The 24,116-nt window shown below is 41.2% G+C and overlaps 1 protein-coding gene across 1 annotated transcript in view; it reads left to right on the top strand.

The window, feature by feature from the left end:
• Window positions 1-24,116, top strand: part of SNTB1 (syntrophin beta 1) — a 106,792-nt gene that overhangs the window by 57,276 nt on the left and 25,400 nt on the right. The window contains exon 3 of the mRNA XM_085221621.1: window positions 11,057-11,264. Within this exon, the coding sequence (XP_085077747.1) occupies window positions 11,057-11,264 (208 nt within the window). The remainder of the gene's footprint in view (window positions 1-11,056; window positions 11,265-24,116) is intronic.

The raw sequence follows: 24,116 nt of genomic DNA, 5'->3' as shown, positions 1-24,116 counted from the left end.
GCCTTCCAGTGTCTGAAGGGAGCCTACAGGAAAACTGGGGAGGGATGTTTTATAAGGGCAGGCAGCAACAGAATGAGGAGAAATGGCTTTGAACTGGAAAAGGGTAGATTTAGACTAGATATTAGGAATAAATTCTTGACTGTGGAGGTGGTGAGACACTGGAACAGGTTGCTCAGTGAGGCTGTGGATGACACCTCCCGGGAGGCATTCAAGGCCAGGCTGGATGCGGCTGTGAGCAACCTGGTCTAGAGGGAGGTGTCCCTGCCTATAGCAGGGGGTTGGAATGAAATGATCCTAAAGCTCCCATCCAACCCAAGCCGTTCTGTGTGAATTGTAACTGGTGTGACACTTATGAATAAATTATGTAAACAAGAACAGAAATATCCCTGTGTGTGATTCTGAAGTGAAATGTCAAAATCTTAAATGTAAAACAAACTGGTGAATTTGGATGTGTTTACTTCTATTGCAGTAAGGAATGAAAACAAAAAATGAAATTTTCTTAAAAATAAAAGCTTAATTTCAACCAGATTTAATACAACATTTTCAAAACCAGACTTAGCACCAAAAAAACTTGAGTGTATTCCAAACATAAGCAAAAGAATACAAAAATGAAATAAAAATAGGATCATCTTTAAGTAGAAGTCAGAGAGTTGTGACACTGTTGTAGAACAGAACTGTATAAAAAGGAATTTACTGAATGTTTTCCTAATGCATTTTTAGCTGTGAGGCTGAATGATTATTTATATGTGTGGTGTCTGGAATACAAGTAAGAATTCCATGCCTGTTCAGTACAACTCTGTGAAAGGTGTATGGTTTGGGACCTGTCATGCTTCCAGCACGTCCAGTCTCACTGTTGATCTAAAACATAACTCTTACACTTCAGAAGGGTCACGGGAAGGAATTACAAGACCTTGAGCTTTTTGGTTCCTGCAGCTCTTAAAGATCCTGCCCGTGTAATTTAAATGCAACCACACGGGGGCAGGGAGACAGGAGTTGATCAGTGCAAAAGAGCCTTGACATGTGTCACCCCACCAGCTTCTTGAGTAGAAACCATGGCCACGCTGTGATGTTGCCAGGCACGTGCAGCCACTGGTATGCAAAGTGAAGGCTGCCTTCTCCTTGAGGAGTGGTGTGATTTAAGCATGAAGCATTGCAGCATGTTTTTTTTTCCTGCTAACGAGGGAGGGGATGCCCCAACTCACATAGCTGCTGTGTGAGTGGTGGAGGGTAGTGCTGCAGGGAGGAGCGACCACACATACAGATTGAGTTATGGTGGCTCTTGTGGAGTGTAATTCCCATTTATCTTACTTTGCTTTCTGTCTCTTCCCCTCTTAAGGAGGTACTTTGATAGCACTGTGCTCAGTGAGGAGCAGCTGATGATACATAAGAGTGTGCTGGTTGCAGTCAGAAGCACAGGTGGGTGAAGTGCTGAGCAGTGGACCCAGGGCTGAAGAGATGTTGAACTATTTTTACATACTTAGCAGGATTGGCCTCAAGGACTCAAGGAAACTTGAGTCCTTTTCCTATTGCTGTTACTTTATGTTCTAGATAGGCAAAATAAAGCAAAAAGAATCATAGAATTATAGAATCATTAAGGTTGGAAAAGAGCTCAATATCATCTAGTCCAGCTCTCCACATACCACCAATATTGCCCACATGTCCCTCTACCATATCTCCACATTTCTTAAACACCTACAGGGATGGTGACTCCACCACTTCCCTGAGCAGCCTGTTCCAATGCCTCACTACTCTTGGTGAGAAGAAGTTTTTACTAATATCCAACCTGAACTTCGGCTGGGGCTGTTACCTCTTGTCCTATTGCTGCTACCTGGGAGAAGAGACCAACTTCACCTCGCCATAACCTCCTTTCAGGCAGTTGTAGGCAGCAAAAAGGTGATCACTGAGCCTCGTCATCTCCAGACTGGAGATGAGTTCCCTCAGTTGCTCCTCATGAGACGTGTGCTCCAGACCCTTCACAGCTTCACTGCCCTAAATGATGACTTATATTTATAGAGGGGAGAGCAAAGCTACAGTTACAACAATGGTCATGTTACCAGTTAAAAAACATCCACTCCCCACCCTGCATGGAATGTAAGTGTAGCTGCTTGTACTGTTAACTGAGCTGCACTCTGGCTTTAGACAAGATCTCTGTGAAATGCAAAGAACACTCAATTTGCAGTGAGCTCCTTGAGATCCCTGGATGAAAGACATATAACACTTAATTATTGTTATTGCTACCGGTGTGTTTTGCTGTTTAAATATCACTAAAGTCATTGAAGTAGTCATTGAGCCTGTGATAGTCCAAGTCCTAATTTATAGCAGGAGTTTTTGTTACTGGTTTTTTTTTTTTTCTTTCTTGGTGGGCTGTGTTTATGCTTAGATTAATGTTAAGCTGTGGAAGAAATGAACAAATTAGATTAAAGCACTTTGAAAGGATCTAATTCAAAACCAGTGATAATCAGAGTGAAATTGTGGCCGAGTGTCTTAATTGTTTGCAAGTGCTGTATATTCTGGAATCTGCAAGCATCAGTCCTGCTTAGGGACAGTTTTCTAACTCTATAGCAGCACTGAAGGCTCTATGCAAAAAGAGTAATTTATTTTTCTTTCTCATTATTAAAGTTATTTTCCATAATTTGTGAAACCCTCCAGCAACCAAACAGGTCGTTGGTTTTGCTCTAGCTCATAGGAGCTTACGCCTCAGTTTCTCCTTAGCCTTCCTGGCAGACCTCTGAGATCAGACACCTGTGTTAGGCCTCTTCCTTCTGCAGAATTGTGTGTTTCAGTCTCTTTTGAGTCCAATCACCAGCTGATTTTACTGACAAGAAAAAAAACGAAAAAACAACAAAGCAAGACCTGCAGAGCAACCTCAGGGGTTTTTGTTTACACAAACAAAACAGCAGTTCAGCTTGAACTGTGGATCTTCATTACTTTTATTTACTGCAATTTGGGATTGCTTTCCCTACAAAGATTGTTCAATTTTTGTTAAATCATATTAAAGTAGTTGAATAGCTTTCTAATGTCCTGGAGCCTAGTCTCTACTAGGCTCAACTAAATTACTGTTGGTGCATGGCAGGACTTAGGCACCCAGTGAGTTTTTCTATGGGGTATTCAAGATTACAGTGTAGAAATCCATAGTTATGATGTGCAGTGAATGACCTTCACTCTTTACAGCTCCTGGTAGGGTCAGATTAGTAATCTCTTATTTTCTTGATAAATATGGCATGTTTTTTTCCCTGGCATAATGATGTGGGGCTTCCTCCCCTCTCCATCTTCTCTGTTGGACAGTCGAGATCCTGACGTCATTCTCGTCTCCAGCACAAAGAGAACGGGCAAAGAGCTCCAGCACGTGTTACTGCAAAATAATGTGCGTAGAGTGTTTTGTGAAAGGGACTGAATGTGACCTGAAAGAGGGAAATAAAAGTGTGTCATGGGGAGTGGGCGGCAAGGAAGGATGTGGGTGATATGGAGGTGGCAGTGACTGAGGCTGGCAGAGCAACACTTTCAGATAAATCTTTGATTAATAGACTTTCAACCAAATACCTTCTTTTCTGTGAGGAAAAAAAAGAAACTAAAAAAAAAAACCTTAAATAAGAATTTAATGGGGAAACAAAATAACTTTGTGGATTTTGTGTTATGTTTTTGGTGGCATTGGTGGGTTTGATTTTTTGTTTGTTTGCTGCTGTTTTGTTTTTAGTTTTGGTCACTGTTTTTGGTCATTTAGGGTTGTTTTGAAAAAGTCGAAGAATTTTGATTTTTTCAACCAGCTTCTACAGTAGAGGATTGAGCTGAGGAACAGAAATAGGAGTAAAGTAACTGGAAATGAATCAGGGGAGTAGGAGCAGTAAGAAGAAACTGCCTTGAGAAATACATGAAGACAAGAGAGAACTAGTTAAGAAAAGGTGATGGAAAAAGGAGCTAACTAGTGAAGGGAACCAAGAGAGTGAAAACTCCAATAAGCTTTACTTAGTGGACGTTATTGGAAAACAGAGAAAAATCAGATTACAAACGCAATATATCACAAATTAAAGGACAAGGAAGAGCTGTGTAAGTGCTGCAGGGCAGGACAGAGGAAGGCAAACAAGTTAGTTCTGTTTTGTGTGCATCTGTATGTAAGGTATGTAAGTGCTGATATTCATGCCTCCCCTAAATAAAGTTGGAGAGCAATTTTAGCATCACTGAGATCTGCCAAACAAAGGCAGGGGTTTGCCAAACAAAGGAAATCGACGTGTTTCAATTTCCTGTGATGCTCCTTGTCCCCATATTCTTTATGTTACTGCTTGTAGCCAGCTATCAATTTTAAAACCCCTTTCTATCAGGCTGTGACCTTATGCTCTGTGCTGGGCTTTCCCTCACTTACCAGTAGGTCTCCAAATTGGATTTCAGTCTTACATCTCAGGTCTTGCCTGACATGCTGATAACTGAGCAGCAGGATTTTCAGCTTCTGTGTTCAAAGCTACTCTCTCCTACAACTTCTGTAGTCATTTGTTTCACAGCAACTTGCAAATTACATCCACTGTGGGCTGCTATCTCTGGTGCCCCAGCTCAAAATCAGGAGGTATTGAGGCTGGGCTGTAGCACATAAGTTGTATGCACAGACATTGCCATTTAAGTAGCCTTCTGTCAATTCCTGCTTTAACACACATTTCCACTAATTGAAAATCCTTTTTCCCCAAGGTAGGAATCAGAGTTACACTGGAGTTGTTATTTCATCTCATTGCTTACACAGAGATTTTCCATTGATCTCTGAGTCTATTGAAAGGGAAGATGAGCTCCCTGCCTGTGCTGCCAGCAGTAATAGTGCCAGGAGGTGAATGTGCCTCATCGAAGAGGCCAGCAGCATTTCTGCAGTGCTGCCTCCCAGGTGTTTCTTCTTCCTTAGCTTTCAGAGGCCAATAATTGATCCAGAGAGGATTTGTGGTTTTGTCATAGTGGCTGCTGGTTTGTTTCACTTGGCAACTAAATGGTGATGCCTGGGATTTCTCGATCATCTCAGCCAAAATGTGGCACTTGAAGCAATGAAATGTTCGCGCAAATACTGCTTGATGGAGGTGCACCTGCTGCCTGTCTCTGCCAGTGAGACTTTCTCCTGTGACAGTTCATCAGCAAGACAGAGATCTGACAGCAGCCTTATTCATCTCCTTTCCGCAGCACAGTTTTCATCCCTGCTTGTAGATTGTGTCCCCATCTTTCCCCTGGGTCTTGCTACAGCCTTGTCCTTTCTAAGAAGACATCTAATTTTTCTCTAAGGCTATGATATTTTACTTGTGCAGCCAAGTGAAACTGTCTGCCTTTGTCTCTGAGCTGTCTCAATCTGAAGGGTCATTTACTGATATTACCAGCCACACTCAATTGCTTTTTACTTTGTCCTGGTTCAGCTCAGACTGCAGGAGCAGCATGCTTTGGGGTTGGTTGAGGCTTTACCAGAGGTGCACTTTTTCTGACTGAAACAATTATTTTCCTAGCATTAATAGTTTCCCTTTTACTGCCAGAGAACTGCTTCAGTATAAGACCACAGCAAACTAAGCATCTTCTGGTCTTACATGTCCGAATTGTTATTCCATGTTTCTGTTGCCCTTCCATTTTTATGTTTTAACAACAATAACAGAAGTTTTTTTACTTACATGTATCAGATAAATTATCTATTTTACATGCTGCCCAAGACTCTTCCTTTTCACTCAGTGCAGCCCAGGCAAGCCAAAAGATTGGACACCCATGTTAGTCAGCATCATTTTGAGGTTAAACCCAATTCTTGTTGTTCATATTGTAACAACAATATGAAGGAAAAACACAAGAAGGAAAAATGTAAGAGATCTTTTGTGCAATATAGGGAAAGAAATCTGCTCTGTAACATCTATAGACATTTTGTAAGTATTAGATGGCTTTCATCATCATGATGAGTAGAAAAGGCATTGTATGACGTGCAGTGTCATACATGGTGATGTCAGCAAGTCCAGTGTTGGCACATGGTGATGTCAGCAAGTCTATTGCAGAACAAAATCCTTCACTTACTTACATGCTGTGCAACTCCATTGATAGCCCTTTTATTAAAGCCTGATTCATGGCAAAAGAAAATGAAATCAACTGCGACAGCTCATTAGTGATACATACACCCTCTGCGTGGATATCAACCTAGTCCAGCTGCTAAGAAGCAAGGAGCTACATCTGCAGTGACTGCTGTAAGTGGAAAGTCAGCAAGTAACTTAACATAGTGAGCACCATTGCGACAGCAAGGGGACCTGGAGACTTTCACATAGAAAATTTCTACTTGGTTGCAAAATAGTGTTTGCTTTGTAAAATTGCTTTCACCTCCATTTAAGCGCATCAAACAAACATGCTTCTTGTATCCTGGGGAATTCATTGCACTACTGTCTCTGTGAAGTATTTTCCTGAGCGGCTCAGCTCGATATTTCTATTGCTTGATTTTAACAAACTTTATTCCTAGTTCATCTCCTGGTGCTGCATGGAGAATTAAACAAAAACCTTAGTGGTTTGGTTTTTATTTTATTAAAAACTGTAGCTATGTAAATGGTATCTGTGATTGTGTTCACCAGATCCCCCCAGTGCTGGAAGACTTCCGCTATTTCTACACTACATACTACAGTCAAAAAAATTATTTACCACCATTTCCTGTGTAGACAATGAAAGGGGAATGCCATGAGTAATTTGGCCCGCAATCCCTTTTTAAGTTTGCAAAGTCCACGGCAGATTGTTTTGTTCCTGGCTATATTGGTGCAATATCAAAGTAGCATAATGGACTTGAATAACTCTGGCTCCAGCTTATCATTAACTTCAAGAGATTTAGTCCATGCTTTAATCAGTCACTGAATACATAGTCTGACCCAGGAAGAGGCACAAAGTGTAAAGCAGTGCCTGATTTGGTCTGGAGCCAATGGTGGTGGGAGAAGTGTTTTCAAGAGATTTGATAAACAGTATTTCTGAGATAATGAATGCTCCTACACAGAAGCCTTATCAAATGTGGAATGAACATGGTCTATCAAACATTTGCTTTCAACTTCTGATCCCCTGTAAAGCAAACGCTCTGGAAGCAGTGAGAGAGAGAGGTTAGGCTTCTTAGCAAGGTTATGGCATTTGGAGGCGCTGGGTTTTGTGTCACCTCCATGTTCCATGGGTGGAAAATGGGATGCTGGAAATACTCTTCTGCTCAGAGAAACTCTTTGAGAAGGATAGAGAAATTTACTCTTTTATTATGAGGTTTGCCAAATGATCTCTGAGAAAATGTGATATCATTCACATGCACTGCCAAGCTGGAGAGGTGCCGCGCATCTTGGCAGCCATCTAGAGCTAACATATAATTCCTTTGGGTTGGTATGGGCTTTATCAGAAACAGCTCCATATGCAGTATTTACATAACTGTGGTGGAGTGTGAGAATAAACACAGCTGTGGCATTGCCCTAAATATTTCAATTCCGTTGAGAATTAAGGGAACTTTATCACTGAACTGCAGATAAACATAAGTCAGTAAGCGGTGGTCAGTTTAGCCAAGGAACAAATCAAAGCTACAACGACTGGTCTGATTGGAAGCATTTAAGTACTTTAGTGTTGGAGTTTACTAAGGTCATTGGAGGTTTTTTTTTCACTTTTCAAAAAATATGGAAATACCATCAGTCAGCTGCTAAACAAAAAGCGTCATCCAAAAGAACTGGGGAAACAAAGCAGCTAGACCGAAGGGCAGAAAATAGGAGAGTTGACAGGGACATAGTGCTTTCAGCATGTGATTGCAGTAGGAACCCACAGCTTACCAGGAGGATTATAAGAGAATTTCTGTCAGGATCTCCACACCACATGGCCACAGAGGTGGCAGTTCTGAATCTCTGAGGGGAAATTTGTAAGGTCAGCTTCTTAAAGATAGTTTAGTGCACTGATCCCATAGCAAAAAGTCAGTAGCAGAGCTCAGGCAGTTAAGGGTTTAGACTTTAATCCTCACTTTAGGAATAAAAATGATACCCTGCCTAGCAACTTGCAGAGGAATGACACTTGCTGACGTATTCCTTAGACTGGACCAGTGCAGTGGATGACAAGACTCAATTTCAGTGCTGTCAGTGCAGCATTTACTCCTGTTTTGAATTCAGTTTTGATAAGTGTAGTGTGTTTTGTCCAATCTTCCTGTCACTCAGTTGATGGAATGAGGCAGTCTGTCTGCAGTTGTTAGTGTGTCAGCATCCAGCTTTGACTGCTGGCAGGCAATCCCCAGAATAGCCCCATTAGAAGTCACTGAGAGTAAGTATTCTTGCAAGCATGATGCTGTATGTGTGTGCATACGTGTACTAGAATTTATACATTGATATCACAGTATGATGCGTATGTATTAGAATACATTATGAGATCTCAAACTGAAATGGCACTCCCTAGTTTTGAATCAATGAAAAAACTGTTAAGAGCTGCCTACATGCTCATTATTTTAGAGGACAAAACTATTGCAGAAATAGCAAACAGCCACCATCCCTCCCGAGGGAAATGCACTTGGATGAAAGCTTAAATCAAACATTACCTGTTTGTTTATATCTCGTTGCTTAAAGTAAGAGTTGAAGTGTACTCTAAGCTGGAGGGAAGCAAGTTGCCGTTGGAACCTCTTTCAGCTCCAGATAATGTTTTATGAAACCACAAGTTGCCACAGCTCTAACTCAAAAGAAATGACAGGAGCTTGCTATTTCTTTTCAATTGCAAAAGCAGAAAATTCTTTTCTGCCTTTACAGTTCTTGTTCAGCACTTTGTTTACAATGTGAGATGTGGCAACTTTGGAGATGGGAGTTCTCTTATAGAAACCACAAGCTTTGCAAAGAGCATTGTTTGACAAAATCCACACTGTGCAATAACATTTTTCAAGGCTGTTACAACACTGTTATGCTGTCCAGTTATTTTTTTCTTTGAAAGAAGTGTTGAAATGAGAGGCAGAGTGCAGAAAATACTGAGTGCTATTCCTGGCTTGTTCCCTGCCTCATCTGGATGCTTTTTTGGGTGCTTTTCCCCCTGGGTGAAATGGGGACACTCGCTCTGAACTCGCTTGTGAAATGCTTGTGATCTTGTGCCAAAAAGTGCTCTGTAAGGAGTAAGCAGCATTTCACTAAGTACTACAGTGTGCTTTGAAAATCCAGGTCTGTGTAGTTTGTAACTATTGCTTAGATGTACAAATTCAAACTCAAGCTCACGTGACGCTGAGAGAGCGATGTTTGTGATGAGAAGGCAAAGCAGTGCGGTGGCGGCTGTGGGTGTTGTTGCTAACAGTCATTGAAGTAAGTACTTATCTGCAAATAGAATTTTCTTATTCTCCAGATCTGTATCATATAATAAGGAATTTTTCTTTCAATATCTGAAGTTGACCCTCAGTGCATTCTGGAGTGACTACGTAAGAGCTGTTTTATTCAGAAAGTGCTGAATTCCAGTGACTTTACTGAGGAGAGTGTGCTATTGTGTTGGCTCAGCAGTTTCCGGAAAATAATCCCACTTTTTAAACTATATAAGCAGTCATTTAGAACCCTGAACAGTTCAGTTGCTTCATTTGGAAAGTCATGACCTTTTCTATCTTTAGAGCAATGTCTGCTTGGAGACTTCCCCTTCCCAAAATGGACAAACAAGAGACGAGCAGCCCTCATCCTCTCAGCCCCAGAGAGCTACACAGATTGAGTTGCCTTCTGTTCTTTTGCTTGGTTTTAATCAATTAATTAAAAACTCTTAATTGTTAGTCAAGCTCTGAATTGCAGGATTTTGTAATTGCATAACAAATATTTGTATTACAGTAGCCTTGAACCTCGATCTGAATAAATTCCTCTGAACTTATTACATTTCTAATAGAGAAAGGAGTTGTCGTATGTCCCGGAGAGCAGGCAGCAATGCACAGGACAGAAGACTGGGGCTCAAAGCTGAGGTTGAAGTTATCTGGGTAGCATTCAGGGGAAGGCACTGTGTGTTTATAGTGAAAAAGCACAAATGTAAGTGCAGTTCAGTGATGGGCAATGAGCAGAGCTTGGTTTTATAATCACTGCATGAAGATAAAGCAGGCTATTATTTAGTGGGTTATTTAGCAAATGGTCAAGTAAAAGTGATCCACCAAGCCCTACTACTAATTAATTGCTACTAACTTCACTTCACTGAGAGCAGTGCTGAAATAGCAGCAACTGTCTCTCAAAGCATTTTTGTTATTGTTAGTAAAGATGTTGGCACAGTTCTCATAACCACAGTAGACAGAACCCATTTCCCTGAAACTGTATTTGTCTGTGCTTTTGAAACCACAGCTGTGGGGTAGAAGCCCACAGGATGGTCTGGTAAAAATGTTTTTGGGGAAAAACATCTCTCCTTACAAGACTTTGGAAAACTGTAAAAGATGCATGCCAGAAGCAATCATACAGTCGTGGTTAGCACTTTCTTGCCATCACTGGTAGCAGGGTCTAAATGGAACATTGTGGGTATTTGCTACTCCTGAGTAAGGCCAATTACACTTGGCTTCTAGTTCATGCTGAGTGGTGTTGCTGGAACTGCAGTGTAGTCCTAAGAAAATTCCTTTGTTTAGGATTAGGGTTTTTCGCTTCCCTTAGCTTTGTATGTACAAAATAAGCATACTGAGAAACTGTAGGTTTGCTATAAACATACAGCTAAAGAAGGTGGCAGCTCAACCTCAGCTTCTTCTGTTTTTTGATGGGTACCATGGCAGTGTGCAAAGCCTGGGGAGCGTGCTGAGCAGGAAGGGTAGGTAAGCACTCGGAAAAACTTTCATAATATCTTTTAAAACAATGAATGAATGCTCCTCTTGCCTATGCATTTGAAACTCCTATTGACTTGCCAGGTGTGGGGTTGAATCAGCATTGGCAGTAATTGGCAAATTACTTGTCAAAGATCAGTAATTTGCAGTAACATCAGAACAGACCTGACTTCAGTTAGAGGATCTCACTCTGTTCAGATGTTGTAAAGGTAAGTTTTTAGTGCTGGGTCTTGAAATTAGTATCCTCCAGTTTAACTGGTAGCTATCACTAAGTGAGGTAATAAATGTAATCATAAAGCAGTATCTGAGTGAACATAATCTTTTTCCCTCCCATTTTTCTAGACTTATTGAAGTTCATTCACCTGATGCCAAGCACACCGTGGTTCTCAGGAGTAAGGACTCAGCTACTGCCCAGGCCTGGTTCAATGCCATCCACTCCAGTGTCAATGATCTCATCCCCAGGGTGATTGCAGAGGTCAGAGACCAGCTGGGTAAAGCAGGGATTGCTGGAAGTCGAGAGATTAGACATCTAGGCTGGCTTGCAGAAAAGGTAATGGAAATGTTCTTATTTTCATTTCTGTGTTCTCTTTCTTGCTGTATAAGGTTCTGGGTTTTTATTTAGCTTTCCTCGAAGACCCTTCTTTTCTTAATGTGCCAAATATGTTGATTTTGTTTTGTTTTGTTTTAATGTAACTGGAAAATTATTTGAGTCTTCAGTACACCAAGTAGTGAAGGCTTTCCTGGGAGATCACAAGTCTCATGACCTGTCCAGGTGAAGTGTGTGGTGTCAGAAAAATCTGATGCCAGCCTCAGACTTCTCTACATTACATCTCCTGATCATGTGTATGGGGCTGTCTGCCTTAGTCTCCCTCCTGCTGCTGTCCTGGGAACAGGGACTCAGCTGTACTCAGATCTGGTGAAGCCGCACCTCGAGTATTGTGTTCAGTTTTGGACCCCTCACTACAAGAAAGACATTGAGGCCCTGGAATGTGTCTACAGAAGGGCAGTGAAACTGGTGAGGGGTCTGGAGCACAAGTCTTATGAGGAGTGGCTGAGGGAGCTGGGATTGTTTAGTCTGGAGAAGAGGAGGCTCAGGGGAGATCTCATTGCACTCTACAACTTCCTGAAGGGAGGTTGCGATGAGGAGGGGTTTGGCCTCTGCCCCCAAGCAATAAGCAGGACCTGAGGAAATGGCCACAAGTTGTACCAGAGGAGGTTTAGATAAGGAAAAACTTTTTCTCTCAAAGAGTGGTCAGGCACTGGAATGGCTGCCCAGGGAGGTGGTGGAGTCGCCATCCTTGGCCGTGTTCAAGAGGCGTCTGGATGAGGAGCTACGAGACATGGCTTAGTGCTTGTGGTAGCAATGGTAATGGGAGGATGGTTGGACTAGATGATCTCATGAGTCCTTTCCAACCTTGTGATTCTATGATTCTATGATTAGTATTGTAGGGAGTGTGATAATCTTAGCTCTTCCTTAAAACACAGACGCCTCAGTGAGTAAATTTTCATAGCATTAAACTGGACAGCTGTAAAGTGTTGAACCTTGTTTTCTCTTTATATCCATTCCTATAAACTTAAGAAGAGCTGAGTCTGCAAGTCCTTTTCTGTTCTAAAATCCTTGCCTTTGAAAGGGTAACCACTCTGTAGTAGATTATGTACACCTTATACTTCATAAATTAACAGATCATTTGAAGAGGACACATTACATGCTTCTTGTTTGTAAATATCCTGTTCTTATTATCAAGTGTGTGATCAATAGTGCTTGGCACTAGTGGGGTGCATGTAGGCAGCTGTGAGACTGAGTGTGGTCTCTTAGCCCAGCCACAAATAGGATGTGTGGATAGGAGATGGGCTGGATTCTGAATAATTTGAATTGCAGTAAAGATTCTTTTGGCTGAAAATGTTTATAGTAATCCATGCTATTGTTTTAAATCTATGCAAGATTTCTCTTTTCCTATTGCTGAATGTTTCTTCTTGTGGAAGAGGGACATACGCTTAAGGTGTTTTCTTCTTGTCAGATACTACATGATATCCCATTCACACACTTCTTTCCCCTCTTCATTCTGCCTTATAGACCACATGTCTGTGATTCATGTTATTGAGCACGGGCCAGTTCAAGATGTTGCTGATTTTAGTGGCAAACCATGTGTGTTGCTTTTAATAGCACCAAGTTGTAGTTCATCTAGTTCCAGGGTATTTAGAATGGCTGTCATCAAGAGCTGGCCTTGAGAGATTTGTAACAGCCTTGTAACCAAAAGTTAATGTTTTTTTAACTAAACTAACCATCCAGAGTTTTGCAATAGTAATGCAGTGAGGTCAGAAGATCCCAGCTTCTTCTTATTTAGGATACCCATGTAAAAGTAGAGAAAATCTCTACATATGGTAAAAATCTATGTTCAATTGCTTTTTTTACTGAACTTCGGGCTGTAAATCCTGGATGTAAAAGATTACCTGAAGAGTGGGAGAGGAGAGTTCAAACTGTACATGGAGCTGTTTCAGAGGTGTTCGAGTCAGCTGGGTGCTGACCGTGAGGCATTCTGTGCTCCGTGTGCAGAACCCAGGATAGCCAGAAATGAAATTCTGCAGTGATTTTTGAAGCAACACCAGGAACAATGATTTCCTTCTCCTGGGGTGCACTTCCCTTCCATGTTCACTGTTACTTAGTTTCTAAATGCTGGAGCATTTAGAAAGCAAAATTGTGAGGGAAGGGACCTCATTATTAGCAGCCACAAAATAAAATATGTGTCTTGTATTCCTCTCAATGGTGCTGTTAATTTCTCTCTGATATTTTGTGGCATATCTTGCAATTTTTCCATAGGTAGCAGTTGGAAGAAGTCTGAACTCAGGTTTGGTAAGCTTTGTAGGCTATAATTTTTAAGACTGCTTCTACGGTATCAGATTATGTTTCTTACATAGCATATTGTCACAGTGTGTTCTCAGTAAAATGGAGTGACGCTAGCTGAGATGAATTCCTTTGGCTGTCTAGGGAATGCAAAATGTAATCCCATAGAAATTCCACCATAATTTGCTGTGATTACTCTCTGCTTTCATTAAACTATTTCCTGGTTTGACATTTTATATATGTCTCTGCTCTAAACTTAGCTCTAAACTTCAACCTTTACATTTCTACAAAAATAGATTCATTAGCTGAGCCTCCCTCAGGTGGGTAATATTAACATTAATAGTAGGATATCTGAAGTACTATGCAATTGCATGCTAATGGGATTCTTCCACTTTCACTGAAATTTGATAAGACTGCCCTAAATTTATGGGCAGGAACGCTCCGTCCTGTAGGTCAGCCTTGTCAGGGAGCAAGGAACTCCCTGCCTTTGCTGAAGGTGTGCACATGTGCCCATCAGCATTTAAAGCAAGGGCTCTGCATCACTTGAAGAAAGCAAACTATTGTGTGGCTTTATTACATGTAAGGAGAAAAACAGCCAGAAGCAGTCATTAGAGATGCCAAATTCCCTGTTCTAGAGAGACACTGACCTTGTACTATCCTTGACCTTATGGAACGGGTTCTGAAGCCAGCCAAGGATTAGGTAGTTATGTTAAATGCTGGCATCCTAAAACGTGCTTGCAACTAACAGAAATGGCAAGTGCTGGTTTATGGTGAAATGCGTTGACTCACCATAACCTTTCCTGTATTTCTCTTTAACCAGCAAAACTTGTGGGATTAACAAGTGTGTAAGTGGGAGGGAACAGCTGCATGTGGGTTTTAATCTTAACTTTTTTTTTAGGGCTCCCTGTAAAGATACTTCTAGTGACCAAATACAGAAAGAGAAGTAATGTAATCCTGAGGAGCTTCTCCATGTGCATATTAGTTGCCCCTCTTCTTTCCAGTAATGCTTTCAAATCCCTTTAAAAATGTTTTCTCTACTTCTCACCCACTTTTTTATGGTTGTGGGCATCCTGTGGGATAGAGGGGAGCTGAAATAGGCACTCCTGCTTTTCTCATTAAACTTACTCAGCTACTGCTGAGTTCCTTTGTGAGAAGCAAGCTTTGCTCTTGCGTTGGAGAGTCAACTTATCAAGGAAATGATGGTTTATTTTTTCACTTCATAATGTCTGTTCCAGTAGATTAAGATAATACAAAAAGTTTTATCTCCATTTTTGCTTCTTTAATGCAAATGCAGTGAGGTGTTCTGAACAAAGTGGTTTTGCAAAGGTTGTTTTTTCCTATTCAGAAGTTGGCTACACGAGCATTGGAACTGCAGTGAGGCGCCAGCCCTGTAGCTAGGTCAGTAAAAACCAAAAACCCAACCAGAAAAGAAACCCCCATGACTCTGCCTCTCATTGTTCTTTCTGTGCCGGTGATGCTTTAAATGCAGACTTGGCAAAAAGAAAAACCACTTCTGTAGCCGGAGAACATTCTGCTTTCTGAATGCCAAACATCTCAGCAGACAATAGGTTTGCTAAAATGGTCTCAAGGCTCCTTTGAGAAACTTGAAAATAGAGGTGGCTGCAAGTTGGCTTTTATAATGGTAATATTTGGAGCAGCAAGAAAAATACTTCTCTTGGTTTTTCTTGCTGGATCTTAACTTCAGCATTTCACTCGCATTCACATAGCTCTGCACACTCCAGGAAAATGTGTCACTGCTCTCAGAAATCTGATGGGAGATGAGAATGGAGAAAATACCTGATATGGAGGGGAAATAGCCACATAGGCATGATGAATTAGAGGTGTTTTTCAACTCGTGACGCTATCTCTGAAATGAGAAATGTGTTAATATATTACAGGCTGTTCAGTCTCCTCAGACCTTAGATAACCATATCACTGAATTGAGCTGAAGTGTAGGACATGTCATAGCAGTGATCTTCAGTGTGGAGCTGTCTGTTTTCAGCATTGTATTTATCTTCCCATTTTCCCTCTACTTCTGAGCAGGGAGTGATAGCAGTGAGACTGTGGGACATGCAAGCTGTCCAAACAAGATTTAGACAAATGACATGAGAGCCTATTTGAAGGGTTTTTTTTTCTCCCAGCATGAAATGAAAAAAATGCTTCTGTTTTACCATTTCCTTTGCACCTATGTTCATTGGTTAGAAAGACAAGCAGACAGCAACAGAGCCGCATTGTTATTCTTATCACAGGGCTGTGAGTTTTCAAAGAAGAGAAGAGAAGCTTCAGTTTTAAAATTTTATATAATTTCTGAATTTCTAGAACAGACTTTGAACAGTGACCTTAAAACGTCTTTGCATGAGAAAACCACCAGCCTGTCGTCGTGTAGTTAAAGCATTTTGACTTTATTTAACAGCATGAGCATCTGCTTTTAACCACCTTCCTGTGACACAGTATAAAAGCACAGCAGGTGCTGGACAGCATTTAGAAATCCCTGGCATGGCTGTGTCCCTGGCTGCGGTGCCTTTGATGCAGATACGTGGCCACATGTGCAGCTCTGGGCTGGCTGCTGCTGTCCCCCTTAGCTCTTCCAGCCCTCCCATCACTGTGGTAGCAGTGCCCATCTGTCCCTGTAATGAGCCAGATCAGATGGTTATGCTGGCAGAAAACTCATTACTTTTTGGGGAAAATGCAGATTACAATGCCAGGGTAGTGAGAGAACGTGGCAGAGGTGTAGGGGCTGGGTGATGGGGCTGCCTCTTTGAGCAGCACGTAGTTCTTCAGCTGTGCAGGAGATAAATCTGGGTTGCACTGATCCCCAGCTCTTCATTCTGACTTGAGAACCTATGTGTGTTAAGTCTGAAACTGCAGTGAACTTTGGGCTGTATTGTCTTAACCTGTATTGCAAATTAGCGCATTGTTTAACCAGATAAATAACCTGCTAGAAACACTGGAGTTTGCTAAGAAAACTGTAATTCCAGTCTTCTTTTTTTTCTTGCAAGGAAATTGTGTTCACGTAGTGTTCATGTGGTCTTCCTATGAATTTCCAGTCTTTACAGCTTTTTTTTTTCTCTTCATTCAGTCTAGGTATTCTTTAGTAGTTATCCATGCATTCCTTCTCTCTCTCTCCATCTCTCTCTCTTTCCTTCTCTCTTTCTGTCACTGTCTCTCTTTACCCATCTATAAGTCAAACAAGGCAGTTGGACCTGGCTTGTTCGGAATAGCTAGAAGACCTGATTTGTCATACTGATAACATACAGATGCTCATAACCTGAACATTAATCTGACCTTCTGTAGTTCACACATACCTCAAATTGGAAAATCATGCATGTCCTAAATTAGAAATTGTATTTTTAAATTCTTCTATTTTTAAAATTCTATTTTTAAATTCTAATTACTTGCTGTGGAGCCCTTCAATAGAAATGAAGAGTCCTATTTTTGCCCTCTGTCACTTAACCTCATAACTTATTAATGCCAGAACTTATTTGTTTGCTTTGTAAAACACCACAACAGAGCACTTAATTACATTAACAGTTTTCATTATCTGGAATAGCAATCAGCCTGACCTAAGGAAAGACGTAAACCTGAACTAGCATGTAGTAATTTCCTCTCCCTGATTCAGTGAGGTCCAAAGTGAGGTCAATTCATCAACAGTAATATCGATCTCTTGTTGTTTTAGGTGCATTCAGTAAATGGATATATTAAGAAAAATTCTAGCTAAAAGCAGTCATTTCATTAATGTAACACATGCTATTCTTCCATGTGCTGATAAGAGCCGAGTTGAGCAAATGATAAATTTAAGTCAGGAGGAAGTGCTCAGTACAAAGGGATTGGAAAGCAGAGTAAGTGTAAAGATTGGGCTGATTAAACATGAAAAATTACAGGATTAGGGTGGTAAATTGAAAGTATGAGAGTGAAAGGTCTGAGCTTGAAAGTCAGTCTGCGGTACAGCTTGGTTTTTTTAGGGCAGAAGAAAACAAAACCTGTGATTGGATAATTACAGAGCACGGTTCTACAGTGAGTGAATGCTTTTGTGCCTGTGTTAGCCTTCAGATGTAAAAGCATTCTCTCAGAATTTGTGCTTAAGTATAAAGTGAGGCCCCGCATGTCCCCTTGCCTTTCCCACAAGAGTTTAGTTTGTTCTGGCCAGATTCCAGCAGAATTACACTATGCCTGTTCTCCCTTCTACATTTTGATCTGTTTCAGCAGTGCTCATTCTGATTTCATGATCCACATAAACCCCAGAAAAGAAGAGAAAGTTTATTTCTAATGACATTCTGCTCTGGTTTTAACTTTTCCCTTTCTTCGCGAGGAGAGTGGTGAGCTCTGAGCTGTAACGCCTGCTCCAGCGAGGCCTGGGGAGGACAAGAGGTACTGCTCAGATTGCAGGTGCTGCCTTTGCTTCTGGGTCAGAAGGAACGCAGGCCTTGAAAGGGAAAGAGAGAGTGCCATAAGGAAATGGGCAGGTTTGCAGCCTGCTGGACTGGAGGAGCTGTTTCTTTTGGCAGGGCTGTGTCTGCAGGAGCACGTCCTGGCATGGTTCTGAGCGCGGTTGCTTTCCATGGATCAGTAGGCCACTAAGGCTCTGGAACTAAACTCTTTTTTGTATGTAATCCCACTCTCCATCTTTTGCCTTGACAGCTGCAGTTGGATCTGTCTGTGAGGATCCACCACCCTTCATGCAGATGCTGGTTTAGCTCACCTTAGGGACTGCACAGCTCCAAAGCCTGTGTCTGAATGTATGTACATTCAAGTTCAGCTGGTAAAAAAAGCAGGAGTGATGTAGGTATGGTGAGAAGGAAGGCTTTGATTCTCTTCCTCCTGAAGCAGGTGAAAGGCCTTTTTTTCTCTCAGCATCTGGTAGTAGATATTGCAAGAAATACAATGAAAGAATTGGGAACAGCAGTGCTCCATAGTTCTCACATGTGATGTAAATGCAACAAATAAACCACATTGCATAAGGAGGCAGAGACCTGAATGCATATGAAACCTGGCCTTCAGTGGGTGCCTTTCTCAGGCCAGGAGTGGAGCTGCAGTGCTAATGAAAGCTCCCAGCATCTGCTGTCAAATCGATGCCCACCCAGCTGTGTTCTTTTTCTTCAGTGTTACCTTTATTCTCTTTTTCTGCTCTGTCTCCTGAATTTAAAAAGTCACTTTCAGGGAAATGGAAAGGTCCAGTAGAATCACAGAATTATTAAGGTTGGAAAAGACCTCGAAGATCATCCAGTCCAACCATCAACCCATATTCAGCCTGAAATTAGGGGCACCTTCAGCTTCAGGATCTACCCATTGTGAATTCCTCCCACCATAGTCACCAGTTTTTGTTTTTTTTCTCTAGCACAACAGCGCTCTCATTTCAGCCTTTTTGATTAATAACATAAGTAAACTGATTAGAAAGCAGCAGATTAGGTCATTAAAAAACCTATTCCTTCTACCCTGCAGTCCCACCAACCCCCTCAGTTAATCCTCAGTGAGAATGCAGGCAAATGTGGTGCTGTTCCTGGTAAAAATGCCCCCATTTGGAGGAATTTTTTTGCTTTTTCTGTTTCATTTTTAAGTAATGTTGCCCTATGCTGCTCTGTTGTTGAGCTTCCAGTCAGAGATGTGTTGTCCCTACCCACAAGTGCTTTTAGGACACATTAGATAGTTAATGTTTGAGGGATATTGCAACACAGCAGAGTAGCTGTTGGTAAAAGCAGAAGCAATATGCCTTGTATCCTGTTTTGCCAAACAACTGCTAACAGAGAAAAATAAACAGTTCTCTAAAAATACTTTGAGAAGAAGCTGTGTTCTCTGTTGGAAAGAGGGATTGACCTTTAAAAGAATAGGAGAGTTAAAAAAAAAAATAGTGATGAGGGATAAGTTACATGCACTGTAATTTTCAGTGTGGCAAGACATTTACCCAATGCAGACTCTACAAATCCAGTCCAATTTTAATCCTCAACCTCTGTTTGTGTAATAGGTTCCCGAGGCTATTAACGCCAGCCTTTTACCTTTTACTGTATCCTGTAAAAATAAAATTATACCCATAATACCATGACAGCCCTTACAAAAATGTGCCATTAGACAATTATATTGCAACACAGCAACTCTGGAGACTGCAAAGAAGTATATCTCTTACAGCCTAATTGTTGTATCAATAGCATTTTCAACGCATTTGGTTACTGAGAAAGAAAAGAACATGATGATACCATATGTAAAATAGCGTATTTTGGAGTATTGATTTCTGAGTCTGACTGCGACAAGAGTGCTTGAGTTATGAGCGAAATCCTTGTAAGAATTGTACTTGAAACAAATCCGTGGTTGAAAAGGTTTCTTCTATCATTTCTCTTCTCTCCTACTGTCATGTGAGTGTCTGTTTTATTTTCATTATTTTAAGACAGGAAATGTTTTGACATTGGAGTTTTAACTAAAAGGAGTAATAGGGCTGATTAAAAAAGGTTCTTGTGTTCCCTTCCCCCAGATTCTTCAATTCTGAAGATTTATTTTCATCTGCAGAATTACTCTCTCTGTTTAACCAGACAGTAATTGATAGTGCACATCAGGATAATTAGTCTAACTAGTCTCCTAAACCCCAAACCCCACTGCTTCCTTTAAGCTCCGCATTGTCTATACCGTAACATAAATAAAAGCTTTAGCAAAGGACTGAAAAAAACAGCAAATTGATAGCGCGGGAGCCTCCCTGCCCTCTCCACAGGGTTTCCTCTTCTCATTTTTAATGAGGCCTGTATTAGTTGTCATTTGTACCTTCCCTGATGAATAGTTTGAAAGAAAAGCTTTCTATGTGCACAGCAAAATTTGTGCCAAGTTGCTGACCTTTGATTTTGCTAAGACCTCATTTGAGTCTCAGTCCCAAGCCCAAGCATATTGTTGGATCAATCATGTTGATTTTTGGCTCTGATAGTAATGCACAGCTAATGAGTTGTGTGGTGTACATATTAACCTCAGACCTGGCAGCACTAATGCCAAGCACGTAGCAGAATCACGCTGGGGCATCAGAAAAGACATACAGTGCAGGCATCTTAATAGAGGCAGACAATTAAAAACAGTATCACAGGTTCACCGCTTGTGGGATGTAGGATTTAATCAAAGCAGGAAAAACAAAACATCTTTTGTCTGTTCGGAAAAAAAGAACCTCAACATCATAAAGATGCTTTATGAACTGTGAAATAGAGAGGAAAGCCTGAATGTTTAAGCAGCAAGATAATGATTTTACTACCAAAAGGAAATCTACTTTGGGGAATAGCCATTGAATAACACTAGATTTAAACTTGTTGGAGATTACCATGTAATGATTATCATGGCATTTCAAGGAATTTGGAAGCAATGGTATAAGGTTTGGATTACCAACTGCATGACATGTTATTTAGCAATACTTCAGCAAAGGTCTTATATCCTTACAAGTAAAAGTTCCTAAGACCAAGTGTTGAATTCCCAGAAACAGCCAGCACTGCTGATTTTGAAAGCAGCTGTTTCTGATCACTGACAAAAGTAACACTTCCCTCAAAGGAACAGATTTTGATCTCTTTTTACAATTATAAATATAGGGAGAGACAATATGTTGCTCATCAACAATGTGGAAAGGTGGACAAAAATCTCAACGTGCATAGTATCCTTCTCCTGGCTCATTTCCTTACTTTTAGGATTAGGAAAGGAAGGAAGAGCTGCACAATGGATGCATAAAAAAGCAACGTTTTCAGTTTTGATGTAAGTCCTAAACAGCCAGCTGCAGGGGACAGGGAAACAAAGACAGAATAAATGTGATTTTCGGAGGTTGCACACAGGTTGTGGCCCCTTCTTTATGCAGTGAAAACTAATCAATAAGGCCAAAGAAACATTACTGCTTGAAACAGAAAATCAAGTTAAATGAATGGGAAAACCTGAAGTACACAAAGATGCAATCTTAGATGTTCATGTTTGACTTTGGGTGAAGCAGTACCCAGTCCTGGAGGAAAGTGGGCATGAGGGAAGAAAAGTGGTCTCACACCCACATGAAGCATGGGGAATGTACCCTGTCAGATGTACGTACGTGTAGAGAAATTGGGTGCTGTTGTAACATCCCAGACCTCACAACAGAACCTGCTGGAATGACACTGGATTTTTTTTTTTGGTGCTACCACATTGCATGAAAATAATGCAGTTTTATTAGAGGTGTTGTACGTGAATCTGAGAAATAAGCACAGAATAGGATCTATAGAAAAAATACACAGTCCATTGTAGAACTTTTCTTGCTGAAAATTCACAAAAAATCATGTTTTTCTTGTGCTATAATAGTCATGTTATGTGTTTTCCTCTTCTAATCTACTTGTGCTGGCACTTTTTGTTAATGCACAGCTTAGTCTTATTTCAGTACAGGGGATGAGAAGAGTCAGAAGGTGAAAAATGGCAGCACTTAGATGGCATGCTGTTGAGTGAGCTCTCTCTCCAGCAGGTGAAATAGGGTGGTTAACTACAGCAGCTTCAGCACGTTCCAGCTTGTTTCCAGCTCCAATTCAGGACTGTTGAGAATCATGTCGAAGACCTAGAGAAATACCTTCGAATATACATATTTCAAGTTTTTTAAGGAGAGTTTCCTCCCCTCCTTTGGAAGACTGTGTCTGCTTGTGCAGTATGCCTGGAACAGGCTGCCCAGAGAAGATCTGAATCCCTGGAGACGTTCAAGGCCCAGTCGGATGGGGCTTTGGGCAGTCTGACCTGGCAACTCTAAGCCATTCTATAATTCTGTGATTAATAAACTTAATGTGCAAGAAGGCAAAGAGGACATTTATTCATCTGTCTACCAGAAGGAAAGCAGTGTGTGCGCTCAGAGCTTCTGTTCCTAGTGCAATATTGTTCGTGTTGAAGGCAAATGGACTTACTAGAATTTGCTCAGATGTTATTTGGATTCCCTGAAGTTCAGGTTCTCATACAGTAGTGGTAGTCTGACTGGAAGGAAACACCTGGGTTTTAATCACTAGACACTAACGACAGCCACAGTGAGGATTCCTGAAACACAGTGTGAGCACATGGTGTTTTTGTTGGGGCTTTTTTTTATTTATACTTTTCTACTGAGTAGAGGCTGCTGTGCATGCTTGCATTTACTGATCTTGTACTAAAAATAGTTGCAGACATTGGCCAGAGTGGGCTTCCAGTGTGTAATAATGGATGCAACTGCTTTTGTGTGCTTTACGCTGGAAATGTCAGTGATGTTTATGGAAACAGCTCTAAAAAGTTCACTTTGAGGAGTGGCCTGCTATGGAAATAGAAGATTACCCTTTGTTTATGGAATGAAAAGAGTAAATCACTATGAGAAGAAGCATTTTGTGGTATTCTCTCTAGTCTCATCTCCTGTCATCCTATGTGCAAGGTACTGTGCAGGGCCCTTCAGGAAGGAAACGCATTAGAACTTAATGTTTAAATGCACGTGTTCATTCCCCTTAAAAGATGCTCTGTTATTCTCTGTCCCTTCGATCTCCTAATCATAGTGTTAAAGAGTCCATTAACACACTCCCACCTTAAATTTCAAAATGGAGGTTTAAATTTGCAGGCCCAAAAGTGCAGCCAGATGTTAACAAGGCCCAGGGAATTGGTAAAGCTGGCAGAAGCTATTGGTAGTAAACATACTGCAAAGAGGAACATCATGGAGATGAATTGTTCAGCTGAACGTGATGGTTTGGGAACCTTTTATGTGGTGTTTTGTCTTGAGACCCCCTACTTCCATCTTTTGTGGGAGAGTTGATTATTGAGGATAAGCTGCCGCGCTGTTTGCTTCTCCCTTTGTTGTTACAAGAGGCTGAAGTAAAGAAGATGTCTTGGTGGGGACTGCTGTGGTTAGTAACTACATTAATGAAGGCTATGGAACTATCCAAACCTTGAAGGCCATTGTGCAAGATTGCAACATGAAGAGTACTGCTAGAAACAGATCCTGCTCCAAACTCAAACCATCAGAGCAGGGAGGAAATATGGAACCATGCATTAGTCACTGTGTTTCTACTGTGATCTCAGTGCCTGTGGGAATTAAACCAAATGAATGAGGAATGCAGATTGGGGTAGGGAAAAGTGGGACAGCATCAGAAGAGAGTGTGAGCATTGGTAAGGTGAAGCTGAGCTAACAGGATCCTTCAGGGCGCCCACCGTGGAAGGAGTAGCCATGGGATGTGCTGCAGAGACCATGGGGCATAGATAGGTGTACCAAGTATTCAGTGGTCTGGGTGGTGTTGGAGCAATCCACTATTGGAAAGGATAAGACAACCTTTCTCTGAACCCTTTATAACCTTAGAAGATGGATTCTTTGCAGCTGCAAGGAACTTTCAAAGAGGGGAATTTTGGCTTCTCTGTGTTCTTTCACTTGAGATTGGACACAAGAGGCTGTTAGTGCTCATCAAAGGTCATGTCATCATCAATTTCCATTAGCCTGGATACTGTTGAGAAAACCTTCAGTCTCAGCTTGCTTTAAATAATTTTAAACAGCTGCTTGGATAGTTGCAAGCACAAGCAGAAGGAATGAGTTGAGGTTGTAGGATAGCATCCAAGCGAGTGAACAGCTCTGAAAAACATTTATGGGGAACTGACCATTGACTGATA

This window comes from Meleagris gallopavo, chromosome 3 (genome assembly GCF_905368555.1).
Source record: "Meleagris gallopavo chromosome 3, MGAL_WU_HG_1.1, whole genome shotgun sequence".
Classification (NCBI taxonomy): Eukaryota; Metazoa; Chordata; class Aves; order Galliformes; family Phasianidae; genus Meleagris; species Meleagris gallopavo.
The sequence above is the reverse complement of the archived record's forward strand: the minus strand, read 5'-3'. Positions and strand labels throughout refer to the sequence as shown.